The sequence below is a fragment of the Arvicanthis niloticus genome, chromosome 12 (assembly GCF_011762505.2).
Source record: "Arvicanthis niloticus isolate mArvNil1 chromosome 12, mArvNil1.pat.X, whole genome shotgun sequence".
Taxonomy (NCBI): domain Eukaryota; kingdom Metazoa; phylum Chordata; class Mammalia; order Rodentia; family Muridae; genus Arvicanthis; species Arvicanthis niloticus.
Window position 1 is genome coordinate 4,407,003 of NC_047669.1, and position 24,933 is coordinate 4,431,935.

General features: G+C 51.9%; 1 protein-coding gene and 1 long non-coding RNA gene across 6 annotated transcripts; one reads left to right on the top strand and one right to left on the bottom strand.

Annotated features, from left to right (window-relative positions):
- Positions 1-2: 2 nt before the first annotated feature.
- On the bottom strand, positions 3-8,121 carry Septin5 (septin 5). 5 transcript variants are annotated; one of them, XM_034514979.2, is made up of 12 exons: positions 7,998-8,121; positions 7,839-7,849; positions 3,536-3,632; positions 3,361-3,447; positions 3,000-3,123; positions 2,781-2,915; positions 2,589-2,706; positions 2,407-2,508; positions 1,629-1,761; positions 1,412-1,547; positions 1,113-1,215; positions 3-988 (listed from the first exon to the last, which is right to left on the bottom strand). In XM_034514979.2, the coding sequence occupies exons 1-12, from the start codon at positions 8,038-8,040 to the stop codon at positions 932-934; spliced, it is 1,146 nt and encodes a 381-aa protein (XP_034370870.1). In that variant the 5' UTR covers positions 8,041-8,121; the 3' UTR covers positions 3-931. The 5 variants fall into 5 exon arrangements, with proteins under 5 accessions (XP_034370870.1, XP_034370873.1, XP_076798743.1 ...); XM_034514982.2 differs by having other exon boundaries at positions 1,629-1,725; positions 7,998-8,119; XM_076942628.1 differs by lacking the exons at positions 7,839-7,849; positions 7,998-8,121 and adding an exon at positions 6,233-6,366.
- Positions 7,188-24,933, top strand: LOC143443999 (uncharacterized). Its single transcript, XR_013113454.1, has 3 exons — positions 7,188-7,862; positions 13,564-18,617; positions 21,183-24,933. It is a non-coding gene; the product is annotated as an uncharacterized LOC143443999 (long non-coding RNA).

Consider the following 24,933-nt stretch of genomic DNA (forward strand, 5'->3'; position numbering starts at 1 on the left):
GCGACGTTCACCAACTTTGTTCTCCTGTCACCAGGACAGGACGTGGCATTCACAACTGAACAAAACGGAGTATGGGGTGTGTGGGGAGGAATCATGCGGGCGGAGAGATGGAGGATGTCAAGGGCTGGAATCCCTGCGGAACAGAGCTGCTGGGAAGAAAAGACCTTGACCTATGGGTGGACGAAAGTAGTCTAGGTGTAGGGGACACCCCGTTCCTGACGTCACTGTAGTCCTTCAGGAAGACCCAGGAAGGGGCGCGAGCGGTCTAGCGCATCGCAGCCTCGCCTTCCTCCCAGAAGCCTCTAGGTCTGGAGTCTTCCTAAAGGCCTCAGCCTCCAAAACCCCACCGGCTCTGATCCTGAACAGAGCATGATTAGTGAGGGAGGGAGGAACCGGCCTACTTCTGCGCTCAGTAGGACGTTAGCCTATGCTTCGTAGCCCACTGGAACCGCAGAGAGGGGCCTCCCAACTCCACTCGGCGGCATTAGCTTGGGTAATAGGCCCGAGATCCTGTATCCACGTCCCTCCTCTACCCTGGTTTATTGGCCCGCTGGGGGCAGTGATCTTCTAGGAAGGGAGATCTTGGAGGCTGTGCACAACTTGTTCCCTTAAGATAGGCGTGGAAGTGCGGGGTGGGGTGGAGGCAGGAGGTTGGGGAGGGGCTGTGGTTCAGACCACTCGGGAAGCAGATACAAATGACCGGGAAGGGTGGATGCTGAGAATAAATTAGGGTCATCTCGGGGCTGTGGCTCTGTGGCTCCAGGTCTGAACAGTCTGGTCAAAGCCACTTTGGATTAGGGTCAGGTCCAGGCCTTCTGAGATCCAGATGAACCCAGGGTGGAATCCAGGACAGTCTGGGATCCAGGGATAGGAAGGGCCAGCCCGGAACCCGTTGGCCGTCTCTCCTTGGCGCTGTAGGCTGGGGCCAGCGTCACTGGTCTTGCATTTGCTGCTTCATCTTCTGCAACATCTCCTGCATGCGCCTCAGCTGGGGGCGGGGGGGGGGGGCGACCCAAGTCAACGTGAGAAAAGACAGGAGAGGCCTGGCCCTGCCCTCTGCTTCTCCTCCCTGCCCTTTCACAATCTTGGCCCGACTTCTGATATCCACCCACCTCTTCATCCTTCATTCTGATGAGCTTCTCCGTCTCCGCATCCGGTGTGGGGAGTGGGAGTATAGGGATGGGGCTCTCCATGCGGCTGTCCTGTGTGAGTTTGCTGTGGAGTGAGAGGGTGGTGTTTGTTGGGTGTTTGTTGGGAGGTTCGGGTTAGGAGGGTGGCAGATGCCTGGCCTACTCCAGCCGATGTCAAGACCCCTGGGCTGATTTAGGAACTGGGATAAAGTTCAGGACCGGGAGGCCTTCCGTGGCGCCAGGGCCAGGGTGAGAGAGTGGGCCCGGTGGAGGCGGCCTACCTGGTCATCTGCTGGATGCAGTGGGCGCGGTAGTTCTCATAGTGCACGTCGCACGTCACGTCTTTGAGGTCGTGCATGTGAGTGCGGATGAGCATGTTGCGCAGCTTCACAAAATCGCAGTGCGCCTGGTTCTCCACTGTGGGCAGGAGCCGCAGTGAGTGGGGTCAGCCTAGGGGAGCCTCCCACCCCTCACCCAGTGCCTCCTGCCTCATCTCACCTTCGACGATCCCCCAGGGGTACAGTCGCCCCCGGACCCGCTGCCCCTTGGCTTCCACCACAGTGTTGCTGCCGATAACAGCGAAGGGTGCACTTTCCTGGGGAAGGGGAGCAAGGACCCAGCCCAGCCTAGTCTGTAAGAGCAGCTGGCTCAGAGGCTGAGGCCGTTCCAGCACTGTCATCATCCTCCTCCCATGGCATGGCCCCTCTTCTGGTGCCTTTGCTACCCACTAAAGCCACAAAACCTGCATAGCTCAAAGCCTTGGGGCTTCTGCCAGGTCGAGCACTTCTCTGGCACTGGATGCTTCCCGGAGCTTCCTCCACGGTTTAAGTCAGAGCCAAGGCCATGCTTACTGGTAGATGGCCCTGCCCATCTGCTTCTGGCCAATAGCCCTAGTTCCTGGCTTAGCTCTCTGTTGTAACCTCTCTGGCCTCTGGGGTATTCAGAGCCACTACCCTCTGGAGCCCCAAATCCCAGGTACTAAGGCATGACACATCTCTGGGCCACTGGGCTGATTCTTGAAAAGCAGGTCAGAATGGTGCCAATAAATTCTGGGGGTGGGGGGTTCAAATGACCTGCCACAGACTAGACAGGGATACATGTGACTTCCTTATCTGGTAGCCCTTGAGATTGGGGCACAGTCCCTCTCCTAAACAAATGATTCCTGCCCTCATCATCTTGCACCTAGGTGCTCAGCCCTCCCCCAGGGGTTGTATGGCCTACCTATGCTCTGCCCCAGCTACCTCCTTGCCCCCACCCCTCCTGGTTACATGCTTACCTTCAGTTCCCGGTCCTGTTGCTTGAAGTCTTCATCTTCATCTGAGTCACATTCTGGAAACTGGTACACGTGGATCCCAAACTTGTCGATCTCCTCCCGTATCTGCGGCAGGTGAGAGCTTGACTTGGCACCATAGACTCCCATGGAGATTTTGGCCAGGCCCCCTGGCTATAAACACTCACCCTGTCCTTCAGCTTCCGGATCTCACTGGGGACCAGGCAGTCAGCTTTGGCGATGAGGGGAACGATGTTCACCTTCTCATGCAGCGCCTTCATGAAGCCTACGTCCACTGGCCTCAGTCTGCAGAGAGAGGGGCAGTGATGCAGGGATCGGAACACCCACCCTGAGCCCAGGCACCAGGACGGGCCACGCACCCATGTCCGAAGGGGGAGATGAAGTACAGGCAGCAGTGCACCCGGTTGTCCTGGATATTCTTGCGGTTGAGGCCACTTTCATCACGGAAATACTGCTCAAACTGCTGGTCCACGTAGTCAGTGATGGGCTTCCAACTAGAAGCGGAGGGAGAAGGAAGCTAGCTCTAAGAGCTGCCTGCTAGGTCGTGGTAGCTGGGGGGCAGGAGACCCGTTCCTCACCATTCAGAGTTGTTCACTGCGTCGCCAAAGCCAGGCGTGTCCACAATGGTGAGCTTCAACTTGACCCCCTTCTCCTCAATGTCAACGGTGTGTTTCAGGATCTCTACTGTCTGGTTGATGCGTTCTGCAGAGGAAGAAGAGGCAGAATTTGCAGGCGATCTCCACCTTTTCTCTGGGCAGCAAGGAGCCCTGTCCTTACCCACCCTGGTGCCTTGGCCTCAGTCTCTGACTATATATTCTGGGCCACTCCTCCTCATCCCCAATCAGGGACCCTTACCTCACGCAGAGTGTAAGGGTGCCCTCTGGAGTTTCTCAGGGCAGGCGTGAGTGAACTAGTGAGGACTTCATGAAGGCTACTCACCCTCAGCACTCAGCAGTTTCCGGTCCTTATACAGGTCGGTCAGAAAGAGGCTATGGACAAGGGTGGACTTCCCCAGACCGGACTCACCTGGCCATAGGAAGAGCTGAATTAGATTGGGACTGAGATGGTCTGACCCACAGCCTCATGGGCTCCACCTAGAAGTTTGGCCACTCACCAGCCACCATGAGCGTGAAGTCGAAACCCTTCTTGACTGACTTGCGGTGCACCTGGTTGGGCAGTGTGGCAAAGCCAACGTACTGCTTGTCGATGTCCTGAGGGCAGGGGTGGTTGGGGCACGTCAGTGGGATATCCTAGATCTCCATCGGAAGCCCAAGGCCCTGTCTCTTACGCTGCTCAGAGGAGCAGAAAGCATAGTCCCTAGCAAGGGGGTGAAGGCTGGAGGGCAGAGGCTGGAAGGAGGAAGGTAGGTGAGGGGGTGGCAGGAAAAGGCACCCCACCCCAACCTCAGCAGAAACCCAAGACTGGGGTGGGGAACGAGGAATGTCAGGCCACAGGGGCATCCCCAGAGGTGGATGTGAGACCCACCGAGACCCCTCAGACACATTCAAGGACCTCTATAGGTGGAAATAGCCAGACCTCAGCACAAACTCATCCCCGGAGTATCTAGGGGTGGGTGGCTTGTCTGGCCCAGATCCAGGCTTGGGGGTGGTGGTTCCTGTAGCAGCATCCGAGCGAGGAGCGAGGGCTATTTATAGACTGCGGTACCGAGCCTCCCCCGCCAAAGGGTCTGCGTTGTTGCCTGCACCTATCTCTACTGGACATCTGTCCTGGGAGCCCTTGCCACCTTCTGTGGTAGCCGGAGGGTCTTAGAAAAGCAAGACTGCACACATGACCCAGATTCCACCCTCTTTCTACAGACACACAGACACACACACACCTTGAGCCGCCTCTGGGCCTGGGTGCGCGGCGACAGCAGCTGCTCCACCAGGCGGTCCTGGGGTGCTGCCAGTGAGTCCATCGCGGCCACCCCGCGGGCCCCGACGGCCTCGTTCCGACCCTACACCAGGGTCAGGCCAGGCGGGGCCAGCGATCTCGAGCGACCCGCGCTGGGTAAATTTGCTCTTAAGCCCTCTTCTGCCTCGGGTTTTGAAGTCGCGAGAACTGAGGCCGGGAGAGGGAGCGTCGCCCACCTGGTAGGCCGCTGACCTCAGAAGTCGTGCGGGCCATTCCCTTGCCTCTGCGGGGCCGCGAGCTGTGGCTGCGTCGAGGCTCAGCAGCGGCTCCAGTGCGAGCCCGAGGCGGGGCTTCGCGGGCCCACGGCAGCGGCGGAGGGGACCGCCCCGCCCGCCGTCGCCGGGAAACGGTCGCCTGGAAATTGGGCCGCAGGCGGAGCCTCGAGCAAACGGCTGCGATGGGCAGGGCCGGGCCGAGGCGCACGGGCGGAGACGCCGCGTGGAGCCGGAGCGCAGCCGTGGCACCCGAGGCCGGGTCCCGACCGTCCGTAGGCGGGCGGCGAGGTGTCTGCGGTCGCGGAACTGTCTCCGGGGCGCCGCGCCGCCGCCGCCCACCAGAGGGCGCTGCGGAACGCTCCGGATTCACGCGCAACCGGGAGGGAAGCGGCCCCAGCCAAGACCTTGCTCTCCTCACACTTCACCCGAAAACCCCGAACCTGCCTCGGTGACCAAACTGCCCCCAGACAGACCCCTCCCCGCTCCTTGGACTTCACTCTTTCCTAACCCCACCCCCACCCCCGCGCTTGTGCACGAGCCAGTGATTGGGGGAATTCTTTCCCCGCGTGGCATCTTCATATGCTCCGAGGGCAGAGTGCATCTACCTTACTAAGCCCTGCCGTGGGCGAGGGGAACTGGCAGAGCGGCGCAGGCCTTTAGTCCCAGCACTTGAGAGGCAGAGGCAGGCAGATGTCTGTGAGTTTTACGCCAGCCTGGTCTATGTAGGAAGGTCCAGGACAGCTAGGCTACATAGTGAGACTCTATCTTAAAAAACAAACAATCTAAAGGGTGCGAGGGATGCAGTGGCCAGAGTTCGGATGGCCGGCTTTCTTCTGAGCTTGGAAGCTCTGGCCAGCCCACAGTTAGGCAAAACTTCTGCCCACAACATGCCATCACTTTAGGTACCAGATGTTCCAGGAACCACAGGGTTCTGATGAATTGGGAAGCCATTGGCTGTGAGCCACCAAACTTTTCCTTACTCCTCATTTCCAACCCCAACAGAATCAGCGCTCCAGCCCCAGGGTGCAAGAAACTAGACAAGCCACTGTCCAGAGTAGGCAAAGAACCAGGAGACCTCCCTCCCCCATGCAGGTACCACCCCTCTTACATGAAGCCTCATCTTCTTGGCTTCTTGTAGGGTCCTCTACCCTGGGCCTTGCTATGGGGCCCCCTCAAGGCGACTAGCACCTGGGGAAGAGCCTGAGCCCACAGTTGAAACAGGAGAGCATTCATCCCAAGGCTGAGAAGAAGCCTCCCAGTTCTGGCTCCCAGAAAGTGGCTACTGGTTCCTGCCTGACCTACAGGAAGCCTTTAGACTGAGCCCCCCCAACCCCCCTGCTCCAACCGCTGCAAACACAGCTGTCAGCCCAGCATCCACCTGGACAGGTTGGTATCTCCAGCATCTCTGGAAGGCCACACAGATGGCCTTGGCTGGGCCATACCCTGATGCTGAACAGACCTAGTTGGTCTTAGGCTGCCTTTCAACTTGTTCATCGGGCATGTACATGCTTAGGGGAAGTCCTAGTCAAACAGCCTGTCTGAGACTCACCCAAGCAGGCCACCATTGCCTGTGTATTCCCTGAAGAAACCCCAAGGGAGGGGCCTTGCACTCCCCCTTTTCTAGTCCTGGAGCCTCAACAAATATTCCTGAGGGATGTGAAGCCATACACAGTGACACCCACCTCTTCACAGGAGTGAGACTGCTAAGGCTTTCCATCCTTAGAATTATGGCCAGGCTCCGAAGCAGCAGGCGCAAACAACAAAGTCCTCATCACTGTCCAAGAAGAGGTGTGGGTGCAAAGGGCAGGCAGACAGCTCCGGCTTCACAGACTGCTCTACTCCCCCCCCCCCCCCCCATTTAGAGTCAGAAAGAGGCCTGGTTAAGCCTGGCTCTGTGCAGCCACATGGGGACCAAGGTATTATGTGCTGCTCCCCTAGGCCCATGGGACCCCAGGCACCAGAACTCTGGTACTGTTCTGGGGCTCCCTCTATCTGCCTTGACCCAGTGTTCTCTTCCTTCAGGCCTGGCGATAAGGGTGGTGTAAGGCTGGCTCCTAACTGACCCGAGGGTGGGCAGATGCAAGCCTGAAGGGCTCATACTTCATCAGGAAGGGAAGGGGTCTCCATCCTAGCAGCAACAGACAGGAGAACAGCAGCAAGTACCCAAGTCAGGTGACTTGGGAGACCTTCCAGAGGCCTAGGAGAAGCCTAGGTCCCCGCCTTCCTAGCCTCTGGCCCCCCTCTCCCTTACACAATAGCCAGGCGGCATGTGTCCCATCAGGCTTTGTCTGGCTTACCGGGGAGGCAGTTCTCTAGGAAGGCTCCTGGGGGAGCCCCTCCCAAGGAGCCTCATCAGTCTTGGGCGGGGCATGTCCCTGCCAGGAGAGTGACTCTCCAGCTCACCCCATCTGCCAGCTGCTTTTGCTCTGCCTGATGTACTCTGGTCTAGTACTCTGGGGTCCAATGCTAGGATGCTAGGTGTGAACATCCATCCCCAGGGAGGCTTGCCAAAGCCTTCCGGTGTCAGAATTGGGCCTTTCCCCCATCTTCTAACAGGGCCTAGCTCGAGCCACAGAGGATGCCCGCTTCCACAGCACTCTGGTTTCACAACCCTCAGCTCCTTTGGATCTTCACAGATTACCCACACCAGCTTCACAGTCATCTGGCACTCTCACTGGGGTGAGGATCAGGCTAGCCCTCTGAAAGGCCACAGCCTGGCTGTACCCAAGGCTTGGAGGGATGGTGCTGGGCACTAGGATGACTCAGATGGGGGGCCTTGAAAGTTGCAGGTCTTGGAAGAGGCTCTGCCAAAGACTAGTGAGCATACATTTAGCTGCCGGAGACACAAAGGTGCATGGGCGTGAAGCAGAGTAAGCAGAGGCCCCCATGGTATTGCTCAGGAGACTGGCGGACCCCTCCCCCCACCCCATCCCTGGCCTGTCATAAGTACAGCCTCACCCAGGACTCCCAAACACGAGGCCTTCCGATCAGGTTAAGAAGGGGATGCTGGCCCTGGACTAGAGGAGAGAGGCCTCCATCCTCGCCTCTCTTTCTGGGGAGATGCCTAGGCCCCTGCTACACAGGTCAGTGAACCAAGCGCCGTGCCTACTCTTCCCCTCCGTAATCCCAGGAGCGGCGGCGCTGCCCCTACAGACAATCGATTAACACCAAAGGGCTGGGTGACGGCCGGCGGGGGCGGGGTCACGCCTGGGCGCCACCAGCATCGGTGCCACAATGGGTGACAGCCGGTCGGGTCTCACCACCGGCCGAGCGGCGCAGCGCCCGTACCTGTTTGTCCTCTGCATGGTCCAGGTCGTGGTCCGGGTCCGGGCGGGTCCGGGAGGGTCCGGGCCGGCGGGCAGGGGAGAGACGGAGACAGACGGTGAGAGGCGGGCGGGCGGCGGGGACAAAGGCGCGCGCGGGCACGCGGACAGGCGCTGGGCTCACCTGGGGTCGCCAGCTTGCTCTTGTACCGCAGTCCTGTGCTCATGGTGGCCGCCAGCGGGGGACGTGTGGCGGCGGGCGCGCGGGCGGGGCTCGGCGACCAGCGGTGGAGGCCGAGGCTGGCTGCGGGGTGACCCGCCCCTCCGCGCCGCCACCACCCGCCCCGCCCGCGCGCCCGCCAGCCAATAGGCGCCCGCCGCGCCCACGCGCGACCCGGAGAGGCCGGTGGGGGCGGGGACTGAGGCATCCCGCTGTGGTCCCCCCCAGGCCTTTGGTTCTCCTGGCAGCGCGAGTGCAGCAGGGCTATTCCCACGGCCTTGTCTGGAACGCCCCCTCCCCTTCCTGTCATCTAGCCCAGGCCTAGACTCCATTCTTCCTTAGCTGTCGCTGGAAGCCGGTTGGTTCCTGGGCCTCTGACCTTCCATCACTGTGGCCATTCTAGAAAGCATGTCCCAGGACTGTGCTTCATGCATCCAAAGCATGAGTTCAGGGGATAGAAAGACCCCTCTTCACCCCATCAAGATGCATTTGGAAGGGGCAGGCCTGGAGCCCTGCTCTTGGTGCTTGTTGGGCAGAAGTCCAGAACCAGAGCTCTCCTGCAGTCTGCTGGGTGCTGGGCACTCTACACTGGGCACACACACACCTGGGCAAGATGTAAAGCACATGGCAGGGTGTGGTTGGGTAGCTTCTTTTCCTGGATATGCAGCATTGAGGTGTATGACCAGAATGGCACAATCTGAAGGCCACCTTAGCCCTCCTTGCTCCAGCTCTGGTCCCAGTTTTCCTTGATATGTGCTCTCCCCAGCTACCTCCCTGGAGAGGGGTTGAAGGGGGCTGAGGGGCACCATAAAGACAGATTCATGCTCAGAGCCACATTTATACATGAAGATGGAGTGGTTCTGTATCTTCAATAAGTTGACCCACAGTGTGAATACCTTCTGTATTGTTGTCACATCCCAGGTGTCTTTGGCCTAAACCTCACCAGAGAGTCTGCGACCAGGGTAGGGATGTCCCATTGTCCCAATCTTTCATCTACAGCCTAAGGATCAGGTGGGGCATGTGACACGCTGTGGTGCCTCTTTGCAATCTAGAGAGGGCACAGACATGCGATCATGAAACACTGGTTTATGACTCTAGCAAAAGTGTCTACACATCTTTTAGGTTTGGCTTCACCAGTGACTTTTTCATGGAGTTCTGGAGTTTGGGACTCTACTAAAGGAACATGCGCAGTCTGAGGCAGGGTCAGAAACACTTTGCCAGGACTCCTGAGCTCACCAGTTCTGACTCTGGAGAAACCCACGAAGGAGAGTTAGGTCATTTAGCATGTGCTGACTGTTACTGTCACTCTGATGGGAGAAACAAAGTGGGAGAAAGGAAGAATCTTCCTTGGGACTCTGATGGGAGGGCCACTCTGATGTCCTCTAGCTAGGGGGTTGCACTTGTCCCCAAGAGAAGCACAGGAGAAGGAAAAGAAGCTTGTGTGTAGAAGGGGAATACATTATGAAACAATTCTGACGAGCCCTTGACACAGGGGTTTGACAAAAAAATAGTAAAACCATTGTGGAGATGGGAGGTGGAAAGTGAGCTATACCATGTAAGCACGGTTTTTAAAGGGTAAGTGTATTTCTATAAATATTAAGGTTCAAAAAAGACATACAGTTGGCCTAGAGACCAGCGCTCAATGGGAAGTGAATGGGCTGGTGTCACTGAGGCCTAAAAGCCGTACTTTGAAGGATGTAGTTAGGGGCAACCTAGCTTGGTACCACATGTAAATACATCTGTGGGCAGTGAGATGCTCAGTCCTGAGCTGGGCTCTGCTTCCTTGTCCTGGGACTCTGGTCACCTATGACTGTAAGCCCTGGGGCAGCTTCAAGTCATTCACAGAGGAAGGAGGTTGCCATGTTGTGCCGAGAAGGAATAATATTTGTGACTCAACAGACACTGTATGCACAGGGGACATTTCTGAGGTCAGGAAAATAGGCCATGAAGACATTATCAACCATGAGATTTGTAGAACCTATCCCCAGTCTGCCATGTGGACAGTGTTACAAAGGTCACAGACTCTGGCCGGAATAGCCAGGGGCTGAGGTATAAACAAACTCCTGTATGGCTCTTGCTCGCTGGAAAGCATAGGCAGCAGCCTGGGGGGGTGGGGGGGACTCTGTCAAGTGTCAGAGAGGCAGTAGCAGTGGCAGCGGGAGGACCTGCACACCTGCATTTACCTGTTGAAGACAGTGTGGCTTCCCAGTGGGCACTTGCTTTGCCTTGCTGTCATAGTGCTAGCTGTAGTACAAAGAGAAGTAAACAAAAGACTTCTGCGTGGGGAAATGCTACTTTTTTTTTTTTAATTCATAAGGAAAAGAAGTTAATGAGTGAAAAAAGCTACGTCAAAAAAAAAATCTGTTCAAGCAACTTGGGCTACAAATAGCTCACTTTTCAGAAAAGAAAAAAAAAAAAAAGCCTTCTCTTTTTGTTAAATCATGCTGCGTCTCCCCCTCAGCACAGACTGCAGAGGGAGCTGGCTTTCTCCCGGCACCATAAGGCCAGTTGGGGTAAGCAAAGCACTCTTGGGGAAACCAAGAAGCATTGGTACAAACCATAGAGACCAGACCCAGTGAGGCAGGTAATGGAGACGCTGGAGTTTACAGGTGGGGAAGTTTGTTCTGGGTGACACAGAGATGGGAGGAACTGGGACCAATGGTAAGAAAATTCTAGAATGTTTACTGTTACTGCTGTTCATTTCTGAGGTTGAGGGCTAAGGGCTAAGATCAAACTGTGTGCAGCAGGTGAGACTTCCCTCAGAAAACCTTCTACAGCCCCACCCCATAACTACCTCAGAACAGACCTAGTTCAAGCTGCAATCCCTGGTTTGTGACCTAAGCACAGGACAGCAAATGGAGCTCAGAATGTGCTGGGGATCTGCCTGTTAAGTCCAGCCCCAGTTCTGAGAGGGATACGGCCTGGCTCCAGCCCAGCCAGGGGCTTGGCCTACTCACACAGCCCACTACAACCTGAACTCATGCTCCTTCTGTCCCTTCTCCCTTCATCTCCCAGTGGGGATCAGTTTCTTTCCTGACCCTTCCTTGTCTTTCTGTGGGTATGTCCTCACACTGTCCTTGCTGCCGTTGCTGTCCTCACTCATCCTCTTGCACTTGAGGGCTTTGTACCAGGAAGTGCTCCCTTCAGCTTCCTGCCAGTGTGCCCTGGGGTCTGCACTGCCCCGGAGTGTGGTGCCGTCCCCACAGGGCCACAAGTCTGTTCCCAGCCCCTTCTGTCCAGTCAGAAGCTGTGATACCCACTTCTGCAGAATCACACAATAGGCTCACAGGGATCAGCCTGGCCCAGCACCCAGGAAAGCTTTGTCTCACGCTAAACCCAACATCATGGCAAGTGGAGTGGGGGTGGGAAAAGCCAGCCAAGAGGGTCAGCACAAAGGAGGCTGCAGACTGCAGGCTCTGAAGTCCACTTCCCACCTCTGCAGTGGGTGTGTCAGCTTGCAAGGGGGATCTATGGGGATTTGAGGCTCAGGGCTGTCCTCCCTGCTCCCAAAGGCAGTGGTTGTCTCAAAACACAGGGCAAATGTGAGAACATTAAAGTGTACTAGACAACGCTTTCCTTGATTTTCTTGCTAGAAGAATGAGGGGACCACACACCAGTCCTCATTACCAAAGACAGATGTTAGAAGGGCATAGAATTTCAGCAGCTGCCCCTGCCAAGAGGGTGCTGGCTGACTCTGCTTAAAGCTGCTTGTGTGTATCACAAGGCTCCAGGGAGGTTGAACCCTGGTCCACACTGGGCAGCTGGAGTAGTGCTACAAAGGGTGTCTATGCTTTGAGAGAGGGAGCCAGCCTGAAGACCCAGAGCAGCCTGGGGCTTTGAGGAGGTGGAGGGAGTCTCCAAGACATTTGACAAGCTGGAGAGTCCCCTGTGGTACTCTGGGGCAGTATCTTGGGAGAGAGATAGGGTGCAGCCCAGGCTGGGATCCTTGGAAGTGAGGATTGTATCAGGCACGGCTGCTTGTCACTGCTCTCTAGGAGACGGAGCCTATACCAGGTGCATGTACAGGGCTGGGCACCTCCCTGCTAGGGTACCCCACACTTCTGAGGTTGTCTGACCTCATCGCACCTCAAGATAGAAGAAAAAGAAGAGTGACTTAGAAGATGGTGCCAGCATCAAGGTTTTCCCAGAAGCACAGAGGCATTTTTAAAAGAGTCTCTTATTATCTGTAAAGATAGCTCAGCTGTTCAGAGAATCCAAGTTCCCAGCACCCACACTGGGCAGCTTACAATTGCCTATAACTCCAGTTTCAGTGCATCAATGCCCTCTTCTGACCACTGCAGACACCTTCAGGAATATGGTATACATCCATACATCTAGGCACACAATATACACATAAACCAAAGTAAACCTAAGTCGTTCTAAGCAGACTTCACACTAATATGTGTTTTGGAAAGGTGAGATGGTACAGAGGCCAGAGCAGCAGAGACCCTGGCCCTGAGCCAGCCAACATGCTCAGTAAGAGTCTATCTCTGTCACTGCCCTCCTCCTGGCACTGGGGCTCCGGGGGCTCCTGGGGCTCCTGGGGCTCTCCAGCTCCTCCCTGCATCCTGCCTTCTAGACTTGACTTGCAAGTGTTAGGCCACTAGCAGACCTGAAAATCTTTCTGGAATAAACAGGACAAAAAACAGGGCTGTGGCCTCCACACCATGGGTCCCGGAGTAGGCACAGGCACTGGCTGAGTGTCTGGCACTGTCAGTCAACCATTGCCTCTGTCTTGCTTTTGGCTGACACTGCTCAGGGACACCTTGGCCTGTGGAAGTCAGTCATAGGCAGACAAGGGGACATTGTGCAGATGCCACCAGCAGTGGGGCTGGCCCGAGTGGAGACCTCCTGCTCATACTTTAAGGGTATAATATGGTCTCTGCTCAGTGCCTATTTATTTTTGTTGAGTATGTGCTGTGTGTCTGACAGAGCCATGTACCATTGAGTGGGTATTTCTCAGCTGAGGACTTTTATGGAACCAGCGTCTGATTACACTGAGGTCTTTTTCTGTCCTTCCTATTCAAGATGTGGTCACTCAGTTCTGCACACACACACACACACACACACACACACACACGTGCGCGCGCACAGATGCATTTTTGTCATGTGACATGTCATAACAGAGCTCTCAACAAGTCTACAAGGTTGTGGGCAACATGCCCTAAGCCTTGGACACCCTAAACTAAACAAACCTCTTTTAAAATTTATTTTTAAAATCTATTATTATTAGTGGAGGGGACATGTGTGTGGAGGGGACTGTGTAGTGGTCAGAGCATAGCTTTGTGGAGTCATTTCTCTCCTTCCACACTTGGGTGGGTCTGGGAATTGAACTTAGGCCTTCAGGCTTGTGTGACAGATGCACTTCCCTGATACCATCTCCACAGCCCAGCCACTTTATTTCATCCTGCCCCAGGTACTTTGTTATAGGAATGCAAGCTCACTGACAGACAAGTGCCTGCCTTCCCTTTGCCCCACACCACAGTCCATACCTGTGGCCCTAATAAGTGTTTTCTTTATCCACAAGCAGGCAGTCAGCTCTGCAGTGACCCATGGCTGAGTGTCCTCACGGTCCGTTTCAACTTGGGAAAGAGTCTCAGATTCTACAGGATCCGAGTGCTCGGCAGACTTCTGACTTACTGGCCAGAACTGAGAATTCTACAGCCCACTCCTTAGGATTGGTAATTTGTCTGAGGGAGGACTGAATTTGTGTGCGGGGAACACAGAACCCAGGAAACACTTGTATTTACCATTTATTTTAAAGTAGGTGACAAAGATTGCAGACGCAGGCTGTGAGGAGGTGTGGGGGAGGGGCTCTGCTCAGCACCACCCCCAGCACCACCCTCAGCACCACCCCCAGCACCACCCTCAGCACCACCCTCAGGCACCCCAGTGTGCAGTGATTTGGACACTCCCCAAACCCTGTCCTTTTGTTGTTTTGTTCGGAGTTCATTGAATGTCTAATGCTAAAATTGTCTGGGTGGGGAGGAGAAACTCAGCAGGGCCTGTCTGCTGGGCATTCTGTAGTAACTCCTTCCTCAAGGTGTGGGACAGGACCTTCCCAGGTGAGGGGAGTTGGTAAGAACTTCCTGGAGGAAACGACAGGTCCTATGGCCAGCCATGGGGAGGGAAAGAGGAGAAAGAATCCTGGAGGAAAACCAAGACACAGACAGCAAGTCACACACAGTGACTGAAACACTGACCCACCCTACAACAGTGTCACCTTAAGAGGAAAATCCCCAAATATGCCTGCTCTCTCTCTCTCTCTCTCTCTCTCTCTCTCTCTCTCTCTCTCTCTCTCTCTTTTCCTTCCTTCCTTTCCCTTTGTAGACCATGCTTGACCTTGAACTCACTGAGCTCTGCTTGACTGTGCCTGTCACATACTGGCATTAAAGGATTAAAGGACTATGTTTGCCTGCCAACAGGAGCATTTTGGGAGACATTCAGACTAGAGTGCAAAGGATCAGAGCATGCTCGGTGGTTAAGAGAACTAGCTGCTTGCTCTTCCAGAGGATCTGGGTTCCGTTCCCAGTGCCTCCATGGCAGCTCACTGCTGGTTCCAGGAGCTCTGGCACCCTCTTTTCTTCTGCCCTTCTCGGGCTCTAGACATGAAGGTGATGCACAGGCATCTGTGTAGGTAAAGTATTCATATACATTAAAAAAACAAAAAACCAAAAAACTATGCAGTTCCTTAACCCACCCCTCAGAAGCTCCCAGAAGTGCTTAGCAGCAAAGGAAAGCGCCAGTCTGTGCTTCAGGTGGTTATGTTCCCTCAGAGAAGAGGAGGGATGCAGACTGTGTACCAGACACAGGACCTCTTGAATAACTCCCTTCACAACCCTTCCACCGTCCTCCCCCCACCCCCGGCCATAACCTCGAGGTCTGATGGTGTCTAGATCACCCCATCTGCCCAGGCTCATGGAGGTGTGAGGAAAGGGTCCAGGCTTCTTGCATCACATACCCTGAAGGCTCTCCAGTTGTGATGCCAGACAGCAGCTGATCTGCCTCTTTGGAAGCAGTGAGGTCAGAAAGAGATAATAGCTGCTAGCCTGGTGCCACACAGGAAGAACACAGCCTTCGTTGGGGTTTTAGCCTATTGACTTTCCTATTGTCTGTCTACAGTGTTGTCTGTCAGTCATCTGTGCAAGGCTGTGCTGCAGACTGATGATGGCAGGAAGAACTGGGGCACTCCCAGGGGCAAGCCATTTGGTGGCAAATCATTTTAGTGTCCCATATTATCTTAACATCCCATAGTACTCAGACATCCTGCCTTCTGTGCTCGAACTTCTGGTCTCATTTGTCTCCTTGCGTGGTTGTATGATTCTTTGTGAAGCCAGTCAATTCTCCATTCCACATAGAGTTCCAGAATAGTCAAGGCTGCATACAAGTACCCTGTCTCAAAAACAAAACAAACAAAATACAATACAATCAAGCAAAAAGAGTCCCTTCCAAAAAGCATCTGTGTGAACACTCATAGACACACTATGAAACACACACACACACACACACACACACACACACACACACACACACACTATCCACAATTCTACTTTGATTTAACTTTTGTAGAAGGAACAAGATTAAAGCTGAGGTTTGGTTTGCCTGTGTGTGAGGTGGCTAGCTAGATATTAGTGAGATATTAGGACACTGGGGCTGGACCCCTCTCTTATAATCAACAGCTTGTGAAACCAAGACTGCAGGACTCTAATTACTTCTCAGAGGGAAGGATCTGAGTCATATCTCTGGCTCTGGGAGGAGATGTGACATCCTGAACTGCTTAGAAGGTTATTAATGGATGACTATCTACACCTGGTTCCAGGATCCCTACGCCTCATAAAATATTACTGTCTAGAGGAAGCTTTCTGATAAAGAACAAAGCCACGCCATTGTTTCTTCCTCTAAGGGTCATATCCAACAGGCTATCAGTCACCTTGAGAGGAAAAAAAAAGCCCTCAGGAAACCTGCTTGTTCCAGAGCCCTTAGAAAGTTTAAATTCTGTTTAAAATGTAGAGTACGCATAGGCAGTTTTGGCTAAATCAACTCGTAGCCCTTTCAAGTGTATGTTGGTCTGCTCTGCAGTAAACTCTATCTATCTCTTATGCTTCTTTCTGTGTCTCACCTGAACTCTTTCAACAAAGATCATGATATGGATATCCAATTGCCCTAGCAGCTAGGGCCTAACTGGTAAATCATTTCCCAGTTTAACTATGACAAATACAACTGCCGTGACTATGTGGGCATAAATGAATCTCTATTTGGACCTATAGTTCTTTTTCCCTGGCATACACTTGGGAGCGAAATGGTCTCCATCTCTGGTATAGACACATAACTTTATAAGAAACAGTGAAATTGCTTCCAAAGTGGTTTTACTGTGTGGCATTCACACCCACAGCTATGAGAGTCCCACCTCCTGTGTTTTCACCAACACTTGTTAGCATCAGCCTTTTTATTTTAGCCACTCTAATGGTATGTAGATGCTGACTACCAAGATGCTGAATCCCTCAAGTCTTAATCTCTTCATTCCTTGCGAAGGACACTTTCTCATTTGTGAATCTTCTTTTGTGAAATGCCTGTTCAAATCTTCTGCCCATTCAGGGATAATGGGATGGCTCATTGGGTGAAGCTGCTAGCTACGAAGCTAGATGACCCGAGTTTGACCCCTGAGAGTCACACAATGGAAAGAGGAAACCCGTTCTTGAAAGTTGTTGATGTCCACATGCGCAATGAAGAAGTAAATGTAATTTAAAGATTAAAGAGAGATGATTCCGTGTTTAAGAGCACTGGCTGCTCTTGCCGAGTACTTGAGTTCCATTCCCAGCACGCGCTTTGTGACTCAACCATCTGTAGCTCGAGTTCCCGAGGATCACATGGTATACAGACATACATGCAGGCAACACATGCACGTAAATAAAAAGAAGTAGCTTAAAAAAAAAAAAAAACAAAAATAAAAAGTTCAGTGTCAGATTTATTTCTAATATGTTGGTTTTCAATTTAAAATGATGTCTTTTGAGAAAGATATTTATAATTTTGACCAACGATTTTAAAATTTTGTTTTGTTTTGTTGTTTTTTTTGTTTTTGACTTTAGGCAAAGTCTATCTGTGCATACCTGCATGTTCTGGCTCTTACTCTGTAGATCAGGCTAGCCTTAAACTCAGATATCTGCCCGCCTCTGTCCCCTGAGTGCTGAGATTAAAGGTATGTGCCACCACTGCCTGGCTTAAATAAGCTCTAAATTTTCAGTTCCTAACTTTCATCTTTTATGTTCTTTGTGTCCTTTGACTGCTTGTACCAAGATCATAAATATATCCTCGGTTTCTTTGGGAAGCTTTATAGTTTTGGTGTTGTTTTTAGTACTAGTAATGTTTCTCTGCATGAAGCTGAGCACAGAACTGTGGTCCTACAAACTCTACATAGGCACTCTGCCACAGCTCCCATGATTTATGTGACCTGGCCATGCAGCCCAGGCTAGCCTCCTGTCTCTGACTGCAGTGTTGGGTTGACACGTGTACCACTGTGCCCAGCTATCAACAACTGTGTGTGACGCTCAGTAGAGAGCCAGGGTCAGCTTCCTACTTCAGTTTATAGAGCACTTTTGGTGCTATGGGGAAAGTTTGGCCTTCTCTACTGTCCTGTAACATCTTCAGTGGCTGTGTGTTCCAGACAATGTGTTCTGTTGTGAAAGTTACCTTTGGCTGCCCACTGACCCAGATGGAGTGACTTCAATTATCAATTTATTTATTCAGATGTGCTTATTTAAATATTATTTGTTAATCTGAGAATAGAGGTGTGTTGCCATAATCCTAACTCTTGAAAGAGGAGGCAGGAAATTTTGAATTCCATGCTAACTTGGGCCACATAGTAATCTTTCATCTAAAACAAAGAATACACAAACAAAAAATCATATTGAATTATACATTATGTATTTTAAAATACCCATTCTTAGTTGTTAGTTTATGCACATGTATGTGTTTCTTTTTGTGTGTATATGTGTATGTGTGTTCGAGTCCCCTTGGAGGTCAGAGGAGTCCTCTGAGCTGGAGTTAGGGGTGGCTATGAATCACCGCACATGAGTACTGGGAACAAGATTTGGCCCTCTGAGGGAAGGGCAGCACATGCTTTGAAATGATAAACTATCTCTCCAGGTCCCTACTTGTCAAAATATCATTGTGTGGGTCAGAAATCAAACTGGGCTTGACTCAGGGGACTCTGTGCAAGCCCCACTGCTGGCCATCTCTCCAGGGTCTCAGGGCTTCCTCACCTCCTATCTGGAGGTGGGCTAGCCTGGTCTCCTGAAAGTCTAATGGCTTCTAGACTGATTCAGTCCAGCCTGGGCTCAGGAGCTCAGCTGTAGTATTGATTCTCCAGTGTGTTATTTATCGGGGAGTCTATTACTACAACCCAGAAGTTCTTCCAGAGGAAGAACTGTGTTTTGGAAGAGAGTGTCATGGCTGTCTTTAAAAAATACAAACTATAAATTCTCACCCTTTCATGGGAGAAGGAGGGCTAACCTTTAACCTCTATTTTGCAGCCCAGAAGCTGACCTTGGTCAGTCTCTTTCTTGCGGCAGTATGTTATAGACTGTGGTGAGTATTCATCCAGGCCAGGGTCAGGGTGGTAACCATCAGAGGTGTGTGGTGTTTGTTCTGGGGAAGGTGGCAGGACACCTGGTGGGTAAAGAGGGCTGGGAGACACTATTTAGGTGTCTGGGGCCCATGGCACAGGTTCTCACAGGACAGCTGTACGACAGAGGAGGCTTCTGAATCCCCACTGCTTTGCTGCAGATCTGCTCTGCTGAGAAAGGCCCACCCACACAAACAAGGGTGTTTGAGTTGGCTGGGGCTCCAAGACTCCAAGACTCCAAGCTGGATGGAGCCTTCTCAGGCTTCAGAAATGGCACTGAATAAGAGGGTACCTCCCATGGTGGCAGTGGAGTCTGGTCCTGTCTCTCTGCCCAGCCAGGAAATGGGACTCCTGTGTTGTGTTTGACCAGTTGTCTCCAAGGCATCAATACTGCAGAAGCCTCCCAGAGTTTTTAGTGACTTTAGCACTTTTCCTGTGCAGACTGGCTCTCCTCTCCTCAACACAGATCTAACAAAGTCTCTAAGACATCACTGGGCATGGGTGGCCAACTGCTGAAGGCCCAGCCTCAGTGCTGCTTTGACTTCTACTAATGTCACAGTAGCCTGGGTCCTACTAGAGGAGGGAAGACCATCCTGAAAGAACAGCCCGAGCTCTCAGCCTTGGGTCTCTTACTGAGACCACTCCCTTCCTCTTAGTTACAAGTCTTTACATAGTCTGGTCTGGAAGGACCAAGCTCTGTCCCCATAGTATTTGTTTAAGCCCATCCTTGACTTGTAGATGCTGCATCTTCCTGCAGCTGGCTCAGCCTGGCCAGTGCTCTCCCACCTCATGACTGTGGCCCTTCTACACATCTCATATTCCCACCTATGTGGCCATCTTGCCCTGGAGTGACTCACATCCTGGAGAGCAGGGCCCTCGGATGTCTGTTTCACTCTGCATCCTGTGTGTGTACCAGGCATGGTACAGTGATGCAGCCTCTCCCACACAGGAATGGATGCAAGATCATCTCCTGATCTTTGTTTTTCATTTGCTTGAGTATAGGGGGTATGTCACAACTGATCTTGAAGTGCTGTGGTCTGAGGAGTCTGCAGCCAGGCCTGGGGCATGGCTCTGTGGAGAACACTTGCTTAGTGGCTCTGGCCCTGGGTTCCATCCCCAGTACAGCAGGATCACACAGGCATTCACACTCCCAGAAAAGACTGCAAAGGCAGCTGCAGGTCCTTGAACAGTGGACAACTCCATAAATCGTAAACTGCCTGTCTGACAGCCACTTGTGAACATCCAGAAAGCCCAGCGCCCTCTGGGACGGGTCTGCCTCAGGCTTTTCTGTCCCTCAGGGGAAGCTTACTCACCAACAGCTTATAGAATGACCTGGGGTCTGCTGGCTGGTCACTTGCTTCACCCTCTATGTTGATACAATGGTAGGGTCTGTTGATTGCAGCCTTCAAATATCACCAGCATTTTCTCACATCCGTTCTGGGAATCACCATCTGCACTAGTGTCCTGGGACTGCCATGATGAAAAGCTACAGGCAATGTCCAGAGGCTCTCTCCCTGGCTGGGAGCTAGTGTCCTCTGTCTCCACAGGCCTGTCCCTCTGGGCCTGCCCCAGACATTCTCTTCTCAGGAGGACCCAGGTCACTTTGGGCAGGCAACCTCATTTTAGCTTACCTGTTTGATGACCCGTCTTGTTGGGGCTGAGCTGTCTGCCTGTGGTGTGTTAAGCAAGAATTATGTGCAAGGCTCAAGTGAGGAGGTCCAGTCTCTGCCACCGCCTAAGCTTCTCTGTTCATCAGGCCACTTTGTCTTCCTTCAAATGCACACACCTTCAGTACGCCAGCCTCTTACAGCTCAGATATTTACTGGTTGGCTGTTGGTTTTGTTTTTCATGCTAGGGATGAAGCCCACAGTTTTGTATGTGTTAGGCAAGTACGATGCCAGGCCCAGGTCCCCTCAAACCAAGGTAGCTTTCAACTTCTTCAGAGCACCCTGGCTCTGGCTGGGGTTACAGGCACGCATAACCAAGACCAGTGTTTTTGTTTGTTTCTTTCTTTGTTTTTGTTCTTGTTTTTTTGAGATAGGATCTTATATAACTCAGCTTGGCCTGGAACTGCCTATGTAGCTGAGGATGACATCAAACTCCTAATCCTTCTGCCTCCACTTTCCAAGTGCTGAGATTGCAGGCATGCATCAACACTCCCAGCTAGCCTTTTTTTCCCCCCATAGGCGACATTGAGTGAGAATATTCACAGGGCACTCAGAAGGTTTCAGTACATTCACAGCACTAACTCCAGAATATATAAAATTGAAATGTAACTCATATGCCATAGGTTTATGACATATGCAGTAATGTGGATTAAGCCTTGGAATCATTACCGTAGGTGAAATCAGCCAGTTACAGCTGGGTGTGGTGGTACACTGAGTGTGACAGTATTCCAGAAGCAGAGGCATAGAAATTTCAAGGCCAACCTGGGCTTCATGACACACTGTCTCAAGAAGTGTGAGGTTAGATTCAGGGAGAGTGCTTCCTTAGCATTCATAATTGTCTCTGTGTCTGAAACTCCACAGGTTACCTACCCGCAGAACTTGTTCACAGAGACTTGAGCCCCACACTCTATTTAACAGAACTGCGGAGCGTCGTCAGACCCTAGGGAACAGAAAGGGGAATGAATGGTGGGCAAGTGCCCATGGCTGGGGACAGAAAGTGCCCATGGCTGGGGACAAGTGCCCATGGCTGGGGACAGAATAGGGCTGGATTTTCTATTTGGGGAAAGTCAGAAAGAGGCTCAAAGATGGATGGTGGTGACAATTTCACCACAGTCAGAATGTACTCAAAGCCATAGACCAGGATGTTAAATATGGTTAGAACTGTAAATGTAAGTCTGAATATAATGTTAAAGGCATTAAAAGCCCCTAAGAAGGTTGCAAGCTGATGAATGCTGGTATATGTGTTAAGAAGGTAACAAATGTATTTCGTTCCTGTGCACGAATACAAATATACTTACACCGTATAAAGCCCCTAAGGGCACTTGAGCAGGGTGACCCTGTGGACACAGGTGGGCTTGTGGGGTGAGGATGAGTCTCCATGTACCAGCTATGCTTCTGGAACTTTGAAAACAGAAGTTCTGTTACATAGAGGGGAAAGTTAAAAAACCAAAAACCCAAAAACACCACAGTAGGCCAAGCCAGGAAAAGGAGCCGAAGCTCAGGGGAAGAGGCCACCTTGCCCTGGGGCAGGGGCTCAGCAGGAGAAGCCAGCCCTGCAACCCAAGCAGCCAGTAGATTCAGGAGCCTCACCCTGAAAACTCGAAGCTCCTGTTCTGTGAGCACCACTGCACTGGGTCAGCAGGCAGCCATGAGTGTGTCACTCCCTGCCTGGGACATCGTGCTATACTCAGGACTTCTGTGCCAGATGGTGGGCTTCTCAGGACACACTGCACCCAGCCAGGAAGCTAAGGACTCCCCTCTGTACAAAAAGGGAAGGGAGATGAGGACAGAGAGGCGTGGTCCACATGTCGATGCAGTTAAAGTCTGCTTTAGCCTGGAATGCTAACCTATGGGAGAATCCAAGACAACAGGGCCTTTGATTGACACGCAGGTCCCACAAGCTTCCGTTGCCCTTATTAAATGCAATGTGTGTCCCCTTGGAACGTTTCTAAGTTGGAAGTTTGAGAAGCAGAGGAAAGTTCTCTACTGAAAAGAAAAAGGCATTTTACTGTCTGAAGAATAAACAGATCTCTGTCAGCCAAATGGGAGAGACCGATTTTTCCTAGATCAAATTGCCAAAGCCATGGAAACGTCCTCCGCTTTCTTGCTAGGGTGCCAACTTCTGCTAGTGCCTCACCATGGCGGCTTTCTTCTGCGGAACAGACTTCTCTGGGGAGGGAGGTGCTGGCTTCCACAGGAAGCTCTTTCTTTACAGGCATCAAGGTGAGGGAGCCCAAACACTGGGCCAAAATGATGGAAGGCTCAGCCTAGATCCGACATGGTGGCTGCAGATCACATAAAGCTGCCAAGTACCTGGGACGTCACTGTCCCATGTGTATGACACATGTTCATCTTGGGATGAGTGTGTGTCCTGCTTTGCTGCTCATCTCTCTGCACACAGTGACTGTGTGCTTAGATGATCATATTGTTGATACATTAAATTTGATTATTAAGTATAAGAGTTATTTACACCTTCTTTAATGTGTACTATGATTTGGATCTTGAATACCCTCAAAGGCTGATATGGTAAAGGCTTGGTCCCTCCCAGTGAGGTGAGAGACAGGAAAATCTTTAAGTTGTGGGGTCTTGTGAAAAGATCTTAAGTTAAGAGTGGTGTCTTTCAAAGGAATGATGGGGGCTGGCCCTTCCTCCTCTCCACTTTACCCCACAAAACTCTAAGACAAGATTGGACTCACTGTTAGCCGAGGAAACCTTGGATTTCCCATCTTCCTGCTTCTGCCTTCCAAGTGTTAGGGCTACAGGCGTGTGCCACCATGAGTGGTTCTGAGGTGCTGGGGATGGACCTGGCTTTCATGCATACTCAGCAAACACTTTACTTACTAATGGAGCCACAGCCTACTTCCCCTTCCTTTGTCATGAAAAGGGCACTTTTTACTTCACTCTGCTTCGTGGTGTGGCCTTGTTTCAGGCTCATATCCAGGGCCTGGAGAATCCTTAAAACTATGAACCAAAATAATTATTCTCTCTCTCTCTCTCTCTCTCTCTCTCTCTCTCTCTCTCTCTCTCTCTCTCTCTCTCATACACACACACACACACACACACACACAAAGCACACACACAGATAAATTCAAGGCCAGCCCCAAGGAGGAAAGACTTCTCTGTCTCAGATCTCTATCCTTGAAGGCTCAAGATACAAAGGGATTTCACAGGATGATGGTTTATAGTCTCTCAAATATTAAAAAAAAAAAATTCATTTACTTCACATTCTGCTTCTATGGAGTGACATGGGTGTTTTAGTCTATCTTTTGCTGCTATAACAAAATGACTAAAGAAAGGTTTATTTACCTCGTGGCTCTAGTGTCTGGGAAGACATGTGGCTATTTGCTCTGAACTGAAGTATTCTCTCCCAGAGGAAAAGATGGAGACTCTCGAGACTTAAGAAAATAAGGAATACAAGATGCAGGAACCTCAGGAGACCTAGAGGGCTCAAATTAGTTTCAAGATCCACACAGCCCCTCTCCATGGTCCAATGAGCAAGTATATTGTGTGTGGGGTGGGGGTAGAGGAGACTCTTCCCTGAGCTGCCTGAATGAAGCCACAGGGAGCTACAGGCATGAGGTATTGTGTTGTCCCCATGCCTGGTGGGTTTTCTTTGCCTTGGCTGCCCCTGAGTCACGCATGCTCCTGTAAGTCACCCCTATCCATGCCCCTGCAAATAACCCCAAGAAACTCACTAGTCCACAAAGTTAGACTTGTGTGGAATCATTTCTTGTTCTGTCTTCTGTGTCATCTGTGACTAAATGTTTCCTCAGGAAAACTCATACTATACGATTCCAAGAATGCATTGCTGGCCCAGACAAGGGTCTCTTCTGCATGCCAACATGGTAGAGCATATTTGGTGGTGAAGCAGAGCATCATGGTATTGTAAGTCTTGCTTCACCTTCCTTCCTTCCTTCCTTCCTTCCTTCCTTCCTTCCTTCCTTCCTCCTTCCCTTCCTTCCTTCCCTCCTTCCTTCCTCCCTTCCTCCCCCTCCTCTTCTTCCTCCTCCTTCACTATATACCCTGGGTATGTAGATCAGGCTGGCCTTGAACTCAAAGAGACCTGCCTGCCTCTGCTTCCTGAGAGCATGTGCCACCCCTTCCCACCATTTCGTCTTTTTTAAAGATTATTTTTTAATGTGTGAGGACATTTTGCCTGTATGTATGTGCACCAGACTCACGTAGTGTTCACAGACCAGGAGAGAGCATTAGTTTGTCTGAGCTGTGAGCTGCCATGTGGGTGCTGGGAATGCAACCCAAGTCCTTGCAAGAGCAGTCGGTGTTCTTAGCTGCAGAGCCATCTCTCCAGACCTTCTGTGTTCTTACAGAGCCACTGATGGTCATCTGAGGGCACACTCGCACAGAAGCATAGATAATTTGGAAATGGGTCCAAGCTTATCTGGAGACTTGATATACAGCAAAGTTGTTAGGTCAGATCACTGGGAAGAAAGAAGGCCATGTAAAAGTAAATGACTCAAGGAAAACATCTGGAACAGATAACCCTATGTGGGCAGTGAGGTGGCACATGTCCCCAATTCCTTCACTTGGGAAGCTGAGATAGAAGGATAGTGAATTTGAAGCCAGCCTGGGATACTCTGGCAAAAAAAAAAAA

Bases quoted from the DNA above. Each gene is read 5' to 3' on its own strand.
- Septin5 (XM_034514978.2), bottom strand. From the start codon at position 4,339: ATGGACTCACTGGCAGCACCCCAGGACCGCCTGGTGGAGCAGCTGCTG. The intron at 3,124-3,360 runs GTGAGTAGCCTT...CTTCCTCTGCAG, and splicing joins GAAACTGCTGAGTGCTGAGG to AACGCATCAACCAGACAGTA. The intron at 1,216-1,411 runs GTAGGCCGCCTC...CTCACTCCACAG, and splicing joins TGCATCCAGCAGATGACCAG to CAAACTCACACAGGACAGCC.